This window comes from Apus apus, chromosome 4 (assembly GCF_020740795.1).
Source record: "Apus apus isolate bApuApu2 chromosome 4, bApuApu2.pri.cur, whole genome shotgun sequence".
In the NCBI taxonomy this organism is placed as follows: domain Eukaryota; kingdom Metazoa; phylum Chordata; class Aves; order Apodiformes; family Apodidae; genus Apus; species Apus apus.
Genome location: NC_067285.1, coordinates 47,558,191 through 47,574,891, shown reverse-complemented (window position 1 = coordinate 47,574,891; position 16,701 = coordinate 47,558,191). Strand labels below are relative to the sequence as shown.

Genomic DNA, 16,701 nt, shown 5'->3' with positions numbered 1-16,701 from the left:
AACTGAATCTTCACTCATTCTTTTACACCTGATGGTGACTTTGGTTTGGAAGAACTGACACCAAGAAAATGCACTGGCCTAGCTCCTGGAGGAAACAGGCCTGCTGTGTTCGTGCCTTTCTGAAAGAGCACGATTAAAGCTTTTCTTGGCTGGGAGCAATATATATGATTTTTACATTAAATTCTAAACCAGATTTAGGGAATGCAGTATCTGCAATGGTAACTTCTCCTGTTTCATGAAATACAAAGACCACATGTAAAATAGTCCTACTTGGCTCTTGTAAATATGTGCATGTTTCCTGTTTTGAGTTGTTTTTGGAAGAAAGCAGCTAGCTCAGGTATTTTGGAAACCTCCTCATCTCTTCGCTTCACCCAAATCTAAACTTGGTGTCATTCTCTGAGTATATATAGTTCAAGCAGCACTCCTGTCTGTCACATGTAATATTTAATTAAACTTTTTAAGAAAGGCCATTGCTGAAGTATGAGTTGCTGTTCTATGAAACTGTGCATTTCTCTTGATTTTTATACAAAGCAGTTGCAGTGTTAAGGTAAGGAGGGATAGGGGCAAGGTCTTAGTCACAGCACACTATTTCTCCCTGCAAAGAACCTTCACAGGCATGGCAATAGCTACCTTAATTAAAGCTTTTCCTGGCATTAAACTTCAGCCTTAATTGCTTTTACCACCTGAACTCTGACTCTATACAGGTCTCTTCAGTAACACAGAGGCTGTTTTGTTAAGAAAACTGCATCTTACCTCTGCAATTCAAGCTGTAGAACTTCAGTCAGTTCAAGTTAAGCTAATGAATTTTCTGCTGCAGCTGGATGCTCACCATGGAATTTCACTTACATGCAAATAGTTTTATTTAAAGCTGTGTACAAGAGTTTTATAAAATATACATAAAAGCAGGACCAGATATGGGGTGGAAGGAAATAAAATTATCTACAAAAATAATTTCAGTAACAACAGACCACATTACATATTTATACAGCATTTCTGAAGGAGGGATGATGTCTTCAATAAGCAGCTCTCTTCTTTCTTCTCCTTTTGTTAAATGCTTTCTTACTTGTATTTTCTTGTTTTGACTTGGTCTGTGTTCTGTGAGCAAAGAGCATTTGTATCAGAGAAATGTACTCAACAGTTTCATTTCAAAAGAACACAGATGATCATCCTCAACAGGGCAACCATCCACCACGCTCAGTGCCAAGTTCAGTTTCTAGAAATAACGTCTAACACACCACAGTGAGGGTTTCCAGGGCTAGTGCAGGGTACAGCAATAAACCTCATTGCTTGGATTTAAAATTTAAGATTAGCTGTAGTGTAATGGGTAAAATATCAGCAATATCTCTTTAGCAGCCAATTTAAATCCACTTTTATGTCATCACTCCCTTTGGAATAGGGAATATAAGTCAAATACCTGTAACTTTTGGACATCTGCAGGTCAGCCACGATGACTGGCCTCCTAGGGTGGGAGCAAACTAGCCCAGATTTCAACTTCCTCACTCTCCCCTTTATAAACTGAGACCTTTCTTGGCCTTACCAAAATCCTGTGCTTCCTGAAAATACTCTTACAAACTCCTTTCCCATCCTGATTTCACATGATGCTTACCTGGTTTTCTTTGGTAGTTCCTGTGGCTCCAGAATGACAACTTCTTCCTCTTCACTGTCAGACAGTACAATAGGTTCATCTAAACAAATAAACAAAAACACCAACCACTAACTGGTGATGAGCCTTCTACAACCAACTTCTGTAACCAATAATGACAGCATTTTTAAAGGAACGGTCAGAATGGCTACTGTGTGATTTGGAGCCCTCCATTCTCCTTTAAAGAAAACACAAGTAATCAGGTGGAGTGAAAGTAACAAATGGGTGTAACTCAAGTGGAAAGTGGATACAATGGTTCTCCTTTGTTGCTAAGGGCCCCTTTCACATTTTAATTCTAGGCTGTTAATAAAATTAAATAATGGGCACATATGGTAACAAGATAAAGAAATACCTTTTTTAGCTTCTGTCATTGTACTTGTACCCTCAGTTTCTGTTTCCATTTTATGACATTCAAAAGCAGTAGTAGTCTCACTTTCACCTTCCTCTTCTGCTGCTTCTTCTTTCTCAGATTCTTCAAGGTCTCCCCAGGAGTTCTCTATTCCTTCCCCAATTTGGGCTGTCCCCGGAGTGTGCAATATTGGTTTGGCAAAACTGAAGTAGTTAAGAAAAATCTTGGGTGTTTGCTGGTAAGCTTTGTAATCTGAGAGCAAACCAGTTGTTTTTTAAGCTGGATCTTTTCTCCCTGGGGAAGAACATCCTCAAAGGGGAGATGAGAGAGTACTTCTCCAGTTACTGTAAGTCACTTCAGACCTCAGTTTTCCACTTTATGCTAGGAATTAAGTTATCTAAAAGCCATCAGAACCCAAATCAATAAGAAGTTAATGTTTCCTCTGAAGGCTACAGGCTACCTAAGCCATGAGGAATTCCTGGGCATGTTTTTAGCTTGTAGGGGTGCTAATGCAAAGCCTGGTTTCCCCCCCCGAGTAATACAACAGAAAAGATACACTTCTGAAGGAGGGTCAGCTTTAGTGATGATTTCTCCTGCTTGTTCTTCCACGTTGTTGGTGTCGACAGCAGCACTCTCCATTTTGAAGGCTGTGATCTTTTGGTTGGGTATAGATTCTGCAAAGCCAAATTTCCCACCTTCCTTCCTAGGCATTCAGAGACAGACATTGTTGCAGAATCTTTCATAGGTAAAATTGCTTTCTCTTTTCAAGTTCAGATATACAAATATTTGAAATTTAAAACAAATACACGTGAAAACAACTTGCTTTTCAAACTACAGGTTAATATAACTGTTTTGTATGTTTCTTCAAAGTTCCCTTCCTTCCTAAAAGACTCACCTAACTTTCTGGTCATTCTCCAAGGCTTTTTGTATTAGTTCTGTTATTTCTGCAACCTTCACAGCTGTTATTTTACTGCATCTCAGAACCTGTTTGTTACACACAAAACAACAGTTTACGATCATGAAAGCAAAATGCTTTTAAGTAGAAACGTAGAACACCTCAGGAGTCACAAACACTTAGAATACCGCTTCTTAGTAAAAAGGGACTGGATAAGCTATGAGTTGATGTCAAAGGTTCATACAACACCCTCGAGCTATTAATGAGTGCAGGCTGAATTAACTTACAGACTGCCTCAGACAAGTCACAGGGAAAAAAAAATAAAAATATTATGTGTATATGACCAATCAATATGTCTTTTTATGTCTCTTCTTCCGCTAGGAAGAAAAATGCATCATCTTTCCAATTAAATCTGGCAGGTAACTGATTTCATAGCTTCCAAATGTCAAGGATATTATTTTACATACACAAACATCCAACTGGCCAAGGCAAAGATTTACCTGATCCTTTACCAGCATAATCCCTCCACTGGACTGGATGGTGCAAATTTCACGATGTTTATTCATAGCAATTACAAGGACACCATCCATTACAGATTCCTCACGTTCGCTTGGATCCACCAATAAATAGGTCCTAAAATGAAGTTTTAAGAGATAAGGCAACAGTAGAAGTCTGAGGTGAATTACTACCCTTAAAACAATTAAACAAAGGAATTGGTTTACATATTAGTAATTACTGGTATACTCCTCCAAAAAGTTTTCTATGTCCACTGTGGAAAGCTGCTGGTGAGCTACATTGTGCAGAGCACACATTTTTGACCCATGGCATCTCAGTTCAGATAAAATGCTTTAAGAAATCTGCTTGCCCATAGAAATATTTTTAGGACTCCCCACATTTAAAATTAATTTTTCAGAACTGACAATAAGCTGTTTCTGTCAACAAGACTTAACAATCCTTACCCTTGCTGGAAGAAGGCAAAACTGACACAAATAGGCATGTGGTGGATGCTCAAGGGGACAGGATCACGTTCCTCGGGAGTGTACTTGGAAAAGAATTGGCCCAGAATACAATTATTTTCAAAACATTTAATTTTCAAATGACATACTGTACAAAGATATTTAAAGAAACAAACAAACAAAAAAAGGCTATCAAATGTTTAGTCACGTAAATATTTTAAAAATTCTTTTTAATCTTCTTGTGCAATTCTGTTTACACAGATAAATACAGCCTGTTCATCAGCCTTATGCTTGATTTGGTCAAAATACAGTAAAACACTTACATTTTAGAATTAACATTCCAACAAACTGAGGCTGACAGAATCCCAGATTAGCAGGCTTCCTTACTGTCCTTTCACATTCTGAACAGCAACACATCCACCCTAAAACTGAAGTATCTTGGTGTTCAGCTGCTCACACTAACTCTGAGCTCTCCCTTTGAAGGCAGCAGCTGCCTGCAGCGCCACCAAGCTGGTGTGATCTGGCCCCACTCACCACAGTCACTTCCTCCCCCTGCAGGGACACATCTGGCCTGCGGAAGTGGCAGAGAGCGACGATCCCCGCGATGCTGGCGGCATCCACGATGTTGCCGTCGTGATTTAGCAGGTGCAGGTCCAGACGAATCTGCCAGACCTGGGAAGAAACACACCCGACTGCTGGGTGATGCCCCACGCCATCCTGAGGAAGTGACTGCTTTGCAAAACACTTCCATTTGTTGAACCGTAAGAAGCGGCGGCAAAATATTTTTCAGGCCTTTGCTTCAGATGCTGAAAGGTCTCAGTATATCCCAGGATACCAACGTGCTACATTTAATTATAGCAACTTACCTCACACTTAAGTGCAACTTAAACTTTACTCTGCGGACAAATATTTGAGTGTGAAAGGCCCAAACTACTGCAGAAAGCCCACAGAGATACGTAAACTAAAAATACCTGCCTAGCCAGATGTGTGGATCTTTACATTAACCTAAAATGAGAATTTCTAGTTTTCAAAACAAGACAGAGACCACCTTAAAAACAGCCTATACATATCTTTTAGTTTAAAGTGACTTGAAATTAGATTTTCATACCTTTTCACCAGCAACAACGCAGAGAGATTCAGTATCTATACATTTGGAATTTCTCAGGCATCGTTCTATCAGTCTGTTCAGTTTCACCAGTAACTCAGATTGCCTGTTAAAACAAAATTAATCCAAATCAAATCTGATTATGCTATACATTTAAGGATATCAAAACAGTGGCTCTTGTGTCATCCCTGTTTAGTCTATTTAAGAAAGCTACGTACCTGCCAGGCTCAAAACCAGGTGCAGCCATTGGTGAGAGCTCAAGATTAAAGAAAAGAATCCCTTCGGTGGGCCGACTGGGCTTGGGGGCAACAAGCTCACAGGAGACTTGTGCAAGAACCCTGCAGAGGTAAATAAAACACTGAGGTTTGGAATTCAGCAGGGGAAAAACCCCTACTGATAGAAACAAAACACATATTGTGAAAACACAGGTGTTTAGGTGCTTCGTTTGTATTTCCCACTCCTGACAGTTTCTCATTCAATGTCTGTCAAACATGCTTAAACTCTGGTCAACAACTGAGAACACCAGATTTATAAATTCAAACATTCTCCTGTCTTTTAGGATTAAAAGCAGAGTGATGAACATGAGAATCTTTAACTAGATGTTTATGCAAGTGCATATATTCCACTCTTCCACATACAAAACCAGGGCACTTGATTTGAGAGAGAAGACAAAATGTGAGATCAGTCAACGAAGGGATGAAAAACTACAATTTCGTATCTGATAAATGATTTGTAATCTACAACCAACGCGGAGGCCCCATCCCTTCCCTCCCCACTTCTCTACGGCCCTACGCTGGAATTGCCATGACCCGACAGCCCGCTTGCCGGGAGCGCCGCGCTCAGCCCCGCGCTCAGCGCTGCCCTCGGGAAGGTGCCGCTCTGCAGCCCGCGCTGCAGCCTGCCTGCCCTATGCCTGCCTGCCCCATGCCTGCCTGCCCCCTGCCTGCCTGCCCCCCTGCCTGCCCTATGCCTGCCTGCCCCCCCTGCCTGCCCCCCCTGCCTGCCCCCCTGCTTGCCCCCTGCCTGCCCCATGCTTGCCCCCCTGCCTGCCCCATGCTTGCCCCCCTGCCTGCCCCATGCTTGCCCCCCTGCCTGCCCCATGCTTGCCCCCCTGCCTGCCCCGCACGCACCTGGTCTTCCCCAGCTCCACGACACAGCAGCCGTAGTCGGCGCCGAAGGAGATGCGCACGTTCCGGTAGTCATAGCACTGCCGCCCGTCCAGGCGCTGCGGGGTCGGGACACACGTTAGCGAGACAGCCCTGGGCCGGGGCAAGGGCCGGGGAAGGGGTCGGGGCCGGGGAAGGGGCAGGGGCCGGGGAAGGGGCAGGGGCCGGGGAAGGGGCAGGGGCCGGGGAAGGGGCAGGGGCAGGAGGAAGGGGCAGGGGCAGGGGCAGGGGCCGGGGAAGGGGCAGGGGCCGGGGAAGGGGCAGGGGCAGGGGCCGGGGCAGGGGAAGGGGAAGGGGAAGGGAGGCCGGCGCCGCACCTTCCTCTCCTCGATGGCCCGCAGGAGGAAGCGCCGCTCGCAGTTGGAGAGCGGGGTCGCCTTCATGGCGGGCGCTGCGGGGCTGCCGCGCGTGCGTCATCACCGCGCGGCTCAGCGTGGCACTGCGCAGGCGCGGAGCTGCCCCCCCCTCAGCGCGGTACTGCGCAGGCGCAGAGCTGCCCCCCCCCCCCCCTCCCCTCAGCGTGGCACTGCGCAGGCGCGGAGCTGCCCCCTCCCCTCAGCGCGGCACTGCGCAGGCGCAGAGCTGCCCCCCCCTCAGCGCGGCACTGCGCAGGCGCGGAGCTGCCCCCCCCCCCCCCCCCCCTCAGCGCGGCACTGCGCAGGCGCAGAGCTGCCCCCCCCCGGCCCCTCAGGGCGGCACAGGCCGCGGGGGCCGCAGCGGGGCCTGTGGCTTGTGTGGCGGCGGCAGCCGCAGCCGTCGGGCACCATCTGGAATTTAAAAAAGCCCCCCGGCGCTCCGAGGGGCAGTGCCCAGCCTTCAAGATGCGCACGCTTCTGCAGCCCGCGGGCAGCCCGGCGGGCGGCGAGGGGCGGTGCTGTAGAGACAAGCGCGGCAGCACCGTGGTGTTTGCCAGAGGAGCATCCTTTCCTGTTGCTCTGAAGTAAGTGACGAGTCCAGGCCTGAACAACTGGCTTTTATGCTTAGTTGGGAGTTGAAATAAAAATAAATTGCCGTGTCTTCCCCACAGTGTTAAACACCAGACATTCTGACTTTCCTCACACAGAATTGCTGAAATACCTCTGTTAAGCAGTCTTGTAAAACCCTATTAACACACTGAAGTTCTAGTGCAAACTATGAAGTGAGTCACGTTTCTGAAACTTCAAGTTTGTGCAAGTGAGGACAAGTGCCTGATTTTTCTATGCTGGTTTTATATTTTCCGATTAGGATACATTGATGCCACCACAAATGCTCAGTGTTGAAGAATATTGATGTGTCCTCTTGCTCTAGGGACAAAACTAGGCAAATAATTTTCCTAAACAGCACTATGTGTGAAGCGACAGTAGGAGCAAAACTATACAACACTTGCAACTTTCTCTCTCACTAAGAATATAACATTTGGCATAAGGTTCTTTCTCATTTCAGCTATGTGGTTGATTGGGTGCTTTCCTTGGAGTTTAGCTGGCGGTCTGTCTTTTTTTTAAAATGTTTAAATTCAGTGATACTGTTCATTAGCAAAGACTATGGGTTAAATTCTGGTTGCTTTCCAATCACTGAGAAAAAAATGCTTCAGTTGGGACCAAGTTTGTTCTGTATTAATAGTCCAAAGTCCTGCCATACTTTGGTTGGTGCAGCTTTTTGCATGGAAAGTAAAGGTTAGGTGCTAATGACTTGCCATCACTTAAGATTTAATAATAAGAAAAATATTTTCTAAGGGCCTATTTTAATCTTAGAGCTAATTTCCAAGTTACATGCAGTTGAGTAAACTGTTAAACAGTGTTTCCAAATAACGGAAAACAATTCTATTCTGAGTTATTTAAGTTATTACTAGCAGACAGATATGTAGTATAAAGCTTGGGAAACACTTGTGAAAATATTTTAGCAAATACTTAAGTTGAATAACAACAAGGGCAGACTTCTGAAAAGAAGTGGGATGTAACCATAGGGTTTGCATTCTGAGTATCTAATCTAAACTTTTTTCCCCAGTGTGTTACTAGAAGTCCTTCCCTATCACACTGGAACCTTTCACTTCCATACCCAAGTCTTTATGTTGCTTTCACAGAAACTCACTACACATTTCAGACACTTCCGTTGCATTGAAGAAGTATTAAAATTGTTTGCATATTTGAGTAAACCCAAGCTAAAACCAGAAATGACCACTCTGATGACTTTTTCTTGCATCTTTGGTGTGCTGACATTTTGTAGTTGTCCATATACTTACTAGGAGCCCATTTTCAGCCATGTTGTAAGTCACAGTATTTGTGGGAAGCAAGATTTGGAAATATTCCTGTCATAATAAAAAAAGAGATCTGAAATATTTTATATCTCAATGAACAGAATTTACTTGGTAAGTAAAGTCCTGTATTGCCTTTTCAGCAGACATTGGGATGGTTAAAGCCTCGCATGAGGAACTTAAGCTGTCGGCTCAGTGCTGCAAAGTTGTTGTACTTTATTTAAATGAGAGATCTCATTCCTCAGAGTCTGAGTCCTGGGTATATTCAAAGGCACTGATGTTACTGGTAGGAGCAGTAGTAACCATTTTATCTGGCATGCACAGCTCAAGTGGCTGGATAGAAATGAACTAGATTGTGTTCTTGCTGCTGTTTGTTTCTGAATTCAGATTAAAGGACCATCCAATAAACCCACAAAATCAGGGAGGTTGCACGGGTTTCGCTAGATGCCTGGTCTGGCAGGCAGCCAGATTGTTAGTGGTGACGACAGGCAACATGGAGAGATTCCTGTTTGAATTGTGAAGTCTTGATATGATTTGGAAAGCTGACAGCTTTATAAGCAGGAGAGGATGTCTTTGTGGAATATTTCATAGGAAAGCTGGTGGGACGTAGTGCCTTACTGTGTCCTTCTGTCGGCTTACAATAGGGACGTAATGCAGACTGAAAACATTGCTATTTCTTTTGCATTGAAAAATCAAACGTTGAGTAAATAGCAGGCAAAAGACCATCCAGGCATGACAAGGGTAATCTTGCAACCAGAAGTTGTATCTTGCTTGATTACAAAGCCAGCAATGTTGATATAATTCTCATCAGTGAATAGTCTTCACCTCTTTTGCAGTAACTCACATTCAATTCAACTTACCTTACTAATTATTTCCACCCTTCCCTCTGGTTTTCTTTTTGGGGAAAAAGTACAGCTCGTTGGATAAGGGGATAAGCATAACATTGGTAATCACTATCATGGATAAATTAGTGATTATCCTAAAAGGTGAGTGAGACCATATATATATATTTTTAGAAGAAAAGATCTCTGAAAACACAGCCCTTGTTTTCACATCTTTGATTCACAAGAATTTCAGGATAGCTTCTTTTTATTTGCTCTAGTTTAAAGGAGCACAGACTCATAGCCTAATAGCTTGCTATCAGCTCCATTTGGAATCACTGATATTTATGGTCCAAGTGAGAAAATGGGAACATTAGTGTTTGTTTTCAGTTCCGTCATAGCGGGCAAGAAGCATTTTTCAGCTTAGCTTGATTCTGATAGCTTCTACAGAAGAGCTGATGGGGTTGAGTTTCACATTTAAATGGGGAATTCTGAGTAATACACCTGTTCAGATGCAGACCAGAGAAGGGCTTCCTTGAGTAACTTTGCTGTCACTGCATTATTAGTCGCCATGTTGCTTATCTTGGTAACGCTCAATCAGCTTTATTCTCTAGTTCTCATTCACTAGCGTGGTTTTATTATGTTTTCATTTGCAGGCTTTGCAAGAGAATGTTAATACTTAAAATCGCTTTGGTGCTCTTCAAAAATTGTTTATATTGCCTACTCCTTGAGAAAGGGAATTGAAATCTGAAAATAAACATATTACTCAACAAATCAGTCATATAGGTTAAAATGTACTAGTCTTGCAAGCCAGATGGTGGAATTTTACTGTAAGTCATTGCTCAATAGAGCAGTGAAAATGAAAGCTAGTGGCAGTCATTTTCATTTCAAAATGAATCCATTTTTTGTTAAATTCTTCAGTTACTGTCAACAACCTTGAAAGGGTTTGTATTGTTTGTAGGAACCTTCCAAATTTCCTTACTCTTCATCAAGTACAAAAATGTCAACTAAAGCATATGATGAGGTTTGTGCTTGGGGCTGGAGTGGGAAAAATTCCTGTCCCAGCTCTCCTGGTGAGCTGTTGTGTGCCTGGATCTGTCTGGCAGCAACATGCCCTTTGGCATCGCTGCTCTGGACAGAAGTTTGGGCTGGTGAGTAGTTGCAGTCTTGTTGCTTGGTAAATCACAGCAATAGCTTTTGTGCAGAAGTTATTTTATAACAGCTTCAATAAAATAATATTTTTGAAGGAGTCACATTTTTTAAACTTAACCAGAACATTCAGCAGTGCTATCAGTCATTTACAGTAAGTTTTCTTGCACTCATATATGTTCAATCAGAAACATTTTGATCCAGAAGTGCTGATTATACCTTTATTGCTGGGGAGGCAGGTATGGTGGATTTTTGCTTCTGGTACTGGCCCTGTTCAAGATGAGCACACAGAGAAGTTGGTGGTGAGCTTCAGGAGGAGCTGGATGTGATTCCAGGGCAACCAAGTTGGGAGTGTGGCTAGGAATCAGCTGTCTCCTTTAAGTCATGCCACCACCTTTGTACCAAGTCTACTTGGCAGATCTTGTGCATGCACATGTGCTAGGAGGGGTAAAGAATTTAATGCACAGATTGAAGAGGCATAAAATCACAGCAGTGAAAACCTGAAGCAGGCTACATGGAAAATCAGGTCAATATAATAGGTTACTGAAATGGAAATTGAGCAATTACTACATTTTGGTATGGTGAAAGGCAAAATTATGATTGTAATCAAGTAATAGAAATACTGTGGGTGTTTGAAACCAGAAAGAAGAGCAACGAGTGTTTGACACTACAGGGTGACTAAATGAGCAAATAGATCACAGACACTTAGGCTGAAGCAGCAACTGTCAGAAAGAAGAACCTGATGATCTGTTGTGACCACACAGAAACATTTCTTCATTTGAGATGAATGCTCTGGAGGCTGAAATGCTTGAATTGGATTATCTTACCGAACTGAGCCATGAGGGAAAATCACATTTGAGGACTGAAGAAAAAAAACAAACCATATCAGAACCTCAGTATCTTGACAGTAAGCCTCCAGCTACCACATTTTATGGCCTAATAAAAGTAAATAAAAAATTTATCTTCTCTTTTCGTGGTAGCCTTAACTGTAATTTGCCTTTGCTGGTTAGCTGTGAGTCCTGCTCTCCAGTGCCTTCGATGTACGCATTTACACGTGTATGTACAACATGGATGTATTTCAGCTTATAAGATTATTTGGGAAGAAGAGCTCTGCATAGATGTGATAATATAATTTATAATTCGTTTTTTTATGAGAGCCTTCTGAGGCTTTGAAACAGACAGGATGGGAGGGTAGGTAATGGCTGCAAGCAATGCGGCCAGCAGAAATCAAGCATGTGCAGCCTGTGTACCTGCGTGATGCAGTGAGGTGCGGGGGCTTCTGGCCCTCACCCACAGATGCACTTTAGCAAGCTTTCTGAAGCACAAGCCGTAAGCACATTTGTCCCTTACTTTTACAGGTTATACAGCTAAAGTTAAGGGAAGTAGTTGCCTATGTATGCTTAAGTAATTTTATTCCACAAAAGGGACCTGGATCCATCCGCAAATCATCCAAAGACCAGCTTAAAGTAAGTTGATAATAATTTCTGCCTCATCTACTTGCTAGGTGCTTGTCTGATCGTCTTGCATAGGCCACATTTCTGAGGAAACTCCAGAATTTTCTTGCTGTTTCCATCCATACATAGGCTTCACAGAATCTCCTGGTCTTTATTATTCTTGTGAAATAATTTTTTTTGCACCAAAGAGGCCTGCCAAAAGTTCTGATCCTGTAGCCAGTGCTGCACTCAGCACTTCCCATTTCTCAGCAGTCCTTTTGGGAAAGTGGGAAGTATTCACAAGGCTGGATTGTAGACAAGCAGTGAAGTTGGGGGAAAAGAAATGACACCTTTTTTTACTACTGCTGCCTGTTTCCCTCTGTGGCCCTTTTTCATATCCTGGTCTTAATTATTACTTGGCAGATGGTTTAAATACTGGATTGATACAAGAACTCTGTGAGACTGAAGTGACTATTAATTTGGAAGCTTAATTTTTTCTATTGGAAGAGAAGACAGAAAATGTTTACTGATACCACACACGTGTGATCTCATGCCACATACTGATACTCCTACAACACAGAGGAAATCCAGAGTATGGAAAAACTTAAAGGTCACAGCTGATCCGTAACAGATGATAGCACAGTTAATACATTTTGGGGACATTTTTCTCTTATGATAAGGTGGGTTATTTTGGATCGTTTTATGCAGTGTTGTGCCACCCTCCTCACAGCCCACAGCTGTATTAGTCTTGAGCGCCAGATCACGCTGCTGCTGGTGTGCTGTTTGTGGGAAGAAGTACGTACTGAAGGCTCAGATAATGAGATCTGGATTTCTGCTGCCTGTGAATGGAATCTGCCCAGCTTTGCAGCTGTAACAGACCCGTATCATCTCCATTCCCAGGTTCTCCAAGAGCCATCATGGCTCAGAGTGGTAACTGAATGAATATGTGTGTTTGGTTACAACCATCCGAGGAGAATCTGACTGTGCACTCACAGCATCACCAGCTGTAACTGTGTTAGACCAGCCTGCCTTGAAGCAATTAAAGGAAAGGTGGCATTGGCCCCAGCATAAGTGGGATAAATAATAAATGATTGAGTTAAACCATTAAATCAGAACAGCTCTTTTCAATTATTTCTTCTGCTTATTCAGCTTCCAAGTATCTGTTACAAACCAAAAATTAATCTTGACCACCTTGTTACTTGAAACACTGAAAATCATAATCTTTTCCAGGCAAGTCTTTTTGTTGTTCTATATGGATGACTTGTTTTGAGACTAATTAATCTTTATAGTAAAATGTATCTTTTAAATCAGGAGATACATTTCATAAAATGTATCCAAATGCCTCTTCTGAGTAATTCTGTTGCCACTGGTCTGCAGAGTCTGACTGCTTCTTTATGTGAGGCGTAAAGGTTGGTGAGGAACTGTAGCATACCAGCTCATTTAGGTTGTGTGTTAGACTTTCCTGCTCAGACTATAAGAAACAGCCTGCATTATTTAGTTATGGTATTAAGCAAAACAATAATAATAATAATAATAATAATAATAATAATAATAATAATAATAATAATAATAATAATAATAATAATCTGTTTATCTTCTGTATAGCTTTAAGAAATTTCAGAATTCTGTTTTGGTCATGAAACTCTCAAACAACCCCAGAAAGATGTATCTTTTTCTTTATTCAGCTGGTTTAAAATACATTTTCACATTTACAGTTGTATCTTAAAACCTAGTCATTGTTAAAAGTGTGGTTTAGAAGTACCTGCAGTTGTGTACAGCAGCCACACACAAGGCATCGTATCACCAGTGGCTCTTGCATGGGCAAAGACTGTCTCTCATGGAACTTCTGATTGATATTCTTTGCATATCAAGTGCAAGTGTTAATCTTGCCATATTTCCCAAATATCTTAATTCTCAATTCCTTGTGAATCAATACTGATAAGAAAACTGTTCTTGGAGTAGTTAAATTCCTCACTAATAATAAAAGTGAAATGGGAAAGTGCTAATTATTGTGCCTAAGAGGAAAGAGTTGGGATGTGTGGGCAGTGGAGATTGCTGGATTCTGACCTTCCCTTCTTGTGCCAGACAATGTTTTTGCCAGTATTGATGAAAATGTCAGAATGAACTTTTGCTACTTCAAGTAAAGGTGGATGAACATTTTCCCAAATTGTTTCAAATAATTTCTTGAGCATTATTGTGAAGTTTTATTTGAGAGGTACAGTAGGGATAGAAGATCCAGTGTAAAATGTTAACCCAATACATATTTATCTCCTTAGCTCAAACTTACCGTAATGCTATTCTTATATTAAGAGTTTGGGAGGCTTTAAGAAGTAGAATTTTTGCATTTTTTGATGTATTTCTTCTGTAATAACACACTATCTATGCCCCTGGCAAAATCAGCAATATAAACAGCAGCAGTTATGTTAACACTGTGAAATTTAAATTCTGATGCTTATAAATCCATGGAAGCATCAGAGATATGATTTGAGCCAAGATTAATCATGTGGGCAAGCAGACAGATGGTACCCAAGAAGTGCAAGTAGAGTTTTCCCTGAAGACAGCAGCAAGCTGACATCCTTCCACCCCCTTTGCCTCATCTGCACCTCTGCAGCCCCAGTTCACTAGTGGGTGATCTTTGAGGAGCAGGAAGAAGTAGAAGGAGTTTAAATGCAATAGTTTGGGAGTGGGAAATACATCTGATTTTTTTTCTGATTGGTGCCACCATGCCGAGGGGGCCTGTGAGCCTCCACTGCAATTGTTCTCCTCAGTAACCTCCCCTGGAGGCTCATGCACTGAGCAGAGCATTTCCAAAAACGGGTGCAGAGTCACCAGGTCATACCAGATCTAGCCCTGATGCATCCCTCAGCTCCAAGGGCAGTGACTTTGTTTCCTGACCAACAGGCAGATCTTTTAGCAATACAGTATGATAAAGGACATCTGGTATTTTGAAAGTATGTTTTTCCATTGCCTTCAAAGCAAAAATCATGGCAGATCCAACCAAAATCTGAGTCAAGTGGCCAAAAATCTGAGTAACTTTTCTATTCCATGGCAACATCTGGCAAGTGCTTTCGTTCCTGGCCAAGGTGAGAGCTTTCAAATGTCTTCAAGGAGTGAGACACTTTCTGATAACACAGAAGTTCAGAGCTGGTTGGCCTGTGCTGGTGGATGGATGTGAAATGTAGGGTGGGGATGTTGTCCCAAAATGGGGTTTGTCTACCTGGGATGCAAGCCAGTAGCACACAGGGTCAAGGTATTAGCAATTTACTAGCAGTTCGGCACAGGAAGCTGTGCTAAGGGATATTTACACAGAGCTAGAACACACAACATTGGAACCGTCACATATTTATACCTTGTAAATTAACATATTTAGCGTATTCATTGTTCATGGGTGCTTATAATCCCTTATCTTAAAAGCTGATTGGTGTAGAGCATCCTTGTCTCCATTTGAGGATTCAGTGGCTTTTAATTTTGCTGCACAAGCCCAGAGTGTGAGGGCCTTGAGGCAGATATCTAAACTTCCAGAGATGTGGCTTTCATATAATAATTAGCCAAGTTCACTTAAAGGACAGATTTTTAGATGGTTCAGTACAGCCAAGCCTCTTGGGCAATTGGCCCGATGAAGCTTCTAGTACCCACTTTCAGGTCTTTATGTTCCTTCTCTCCCATTGTCTTGTCTTAAGGTGATTTACATCAGTTGATAGAATTGTAGAATGGTTTGGGTAGCATGAGAAGGGATGCTAAAGTCATCTACTTCCAACCCAATGCCTGGGCAGGGACTCCTCCCACTAGACTTGGTTGCTCTGAGCCCCATCGAAGCTGGCTGTGAACACTTCCAGGGAGGGGGGCAGCCACAACTTCTCTGGGCAACTGGTTTCGGTGTCTCACTCTCATAGTGAAGAATTTCTTCCTAATGTCTAAACTAAATCTACCCTGTTCCAGCTTAAAGCCATTCCCCTTTGTCCTGTCACTCTGTGCCCTTGAAAGAAGTCCCTCTTCAGCTTTCCTGTAGCCCCTTCAGGTACTGGGAAGTGCTCTAAGGTCTCCCTGGAGCCTTCTCTTCTCCAGCCTGTCTTCATAGCAGAGGTGCTCCAGCCCTCTGGTCATCTTCGTGACCCTACTTATTTTTGTTTGTTAAGTTAGTTAAAGAATGACATCCATAAAGATTTCAGCATCAGGAAGGATGGGAGGATGGATGCTGGCGGTAGGTACCACTACCTGGGCATTCCAGTTTGCATCACTTGAAGTGAGATGGGTGTTCTCAGAGCATTGCCGCTGTACCAGGGGACTTGTGTCCAAGGAGCACGGCCAATGTGTCGACGGGTCCAGAAGTCGCGGGGTGACCGCGGTGCCCCCCGCCCTACACCCTCCTGCCCTCCTACTGCCCAGTGCGGGCCCGTCCTGCCCTGCCCGGGCAGGGAGGTGCCGCGGAGGCGGGGGTGTTGAAGGCAGGACCGGCTCCGCCGCAGCCCCGTGCCCCTCTCCGCTCGCCCTGCCGCAGGGGAGGAGGCTCCGGGCGGCGAGCGGAGCGGCGGCTCGGTCGCCCACCGGCACCGGGGCATCGGCTCCGCGGGGGAGCCGAGGCATGGAGTGGGAGCTCAACCTGCTCCTCTACCTGGCGCTTTTCCTTCTCCTGCTGCTGCTGTTGCTGCTGCTGCTCTGCCTGCTCCTCCGGCAGCTGCGGGGCTCGGCGGGCAGCACCCCCGGGGCCGCCCCCCGCCGCCCCCCGCCGCCGCGGCAGCCCCGGGGCGGGTGCCGGGAGCTGTGAGCCGCCCCTCGCCGCCGCCTCCGGCTCCCCTGCAGGTGAGTCCACCGCTTCTCCGGCCAGAGGCAGGGAGGGATGGGGCTGATGTCGGCTGTGAATGGAAAGAAGTACAGTTTTGGGGGGAAAAAATCACATCAAAGAGAACAAAGAAACACGGGTAATAAGAAGAGAACTTGCAAAACACTAAGACAGC

The 16,701-nt window shown here is 43.8% G+C and overlaps 2 protein-coding genes across 3 annotated transcripts in view; one reads left to right on the top strand and one right to left on the bottom strand.

Moving 5' to 3' along the window:
* Positions 1-836: 836 nt before the first annotated feature.
* Positions 837-6,541, bottom strand: EXOSC9 (exosome component 9). Of its 2 annotated transcripts, none has more exons than XM_051619289.1 (12): positions 6,431-6,541; positions 6,078-6,172; positions 5,166-5,285; positions 4,951-5,053; positions 4,377-4,514; positions 3,846-3,928; positions 3,387-3,519; positions 2,887-2,975; positions 2,548-2,694; positions 1,995-2,194; positions 1,607-1,685; positions 837-1,095 (listed from the first exon to the last, which is right to left on the bottom strand). In XM_051619289.1, exons 1-12 carry the CDS (start codon positions 6,494-6,496, stop codon positions 1,014-1,016), a joined length of 1,335 nt encoding a protein of 444 aa, XP_051475249.1. In that variant the 5' UTR covers positions 6,497-6,541; the 3' UTR covers positions 837-1,013. The 2 variants fall into 2 exon arrangements, with proteins under 2 accessions (XP_051475249.1, XP_051475250.1); XM_051619290.1 differs by having other exon boundaries at positions 5,166-5,271; positions 6,431-6,528.
* A 271-nt stretch (positions 6,542-6,812) lies between these two features.
* Positions 6,813-16,701, top strand: part of ANXA5 (annexin A5) — a 53,363-nt gene continuing 43,474 nt past the window's right edge. Inside the window, exon 1 of the mRNA XM_051616841.1 lies at positions 6,813-7,053. The gene's annotated coding sequence lies outside the window, so the exon portion shown is untranslated. The remainder of the gene's footprint in view (positions 7,054-16,701) is intronic.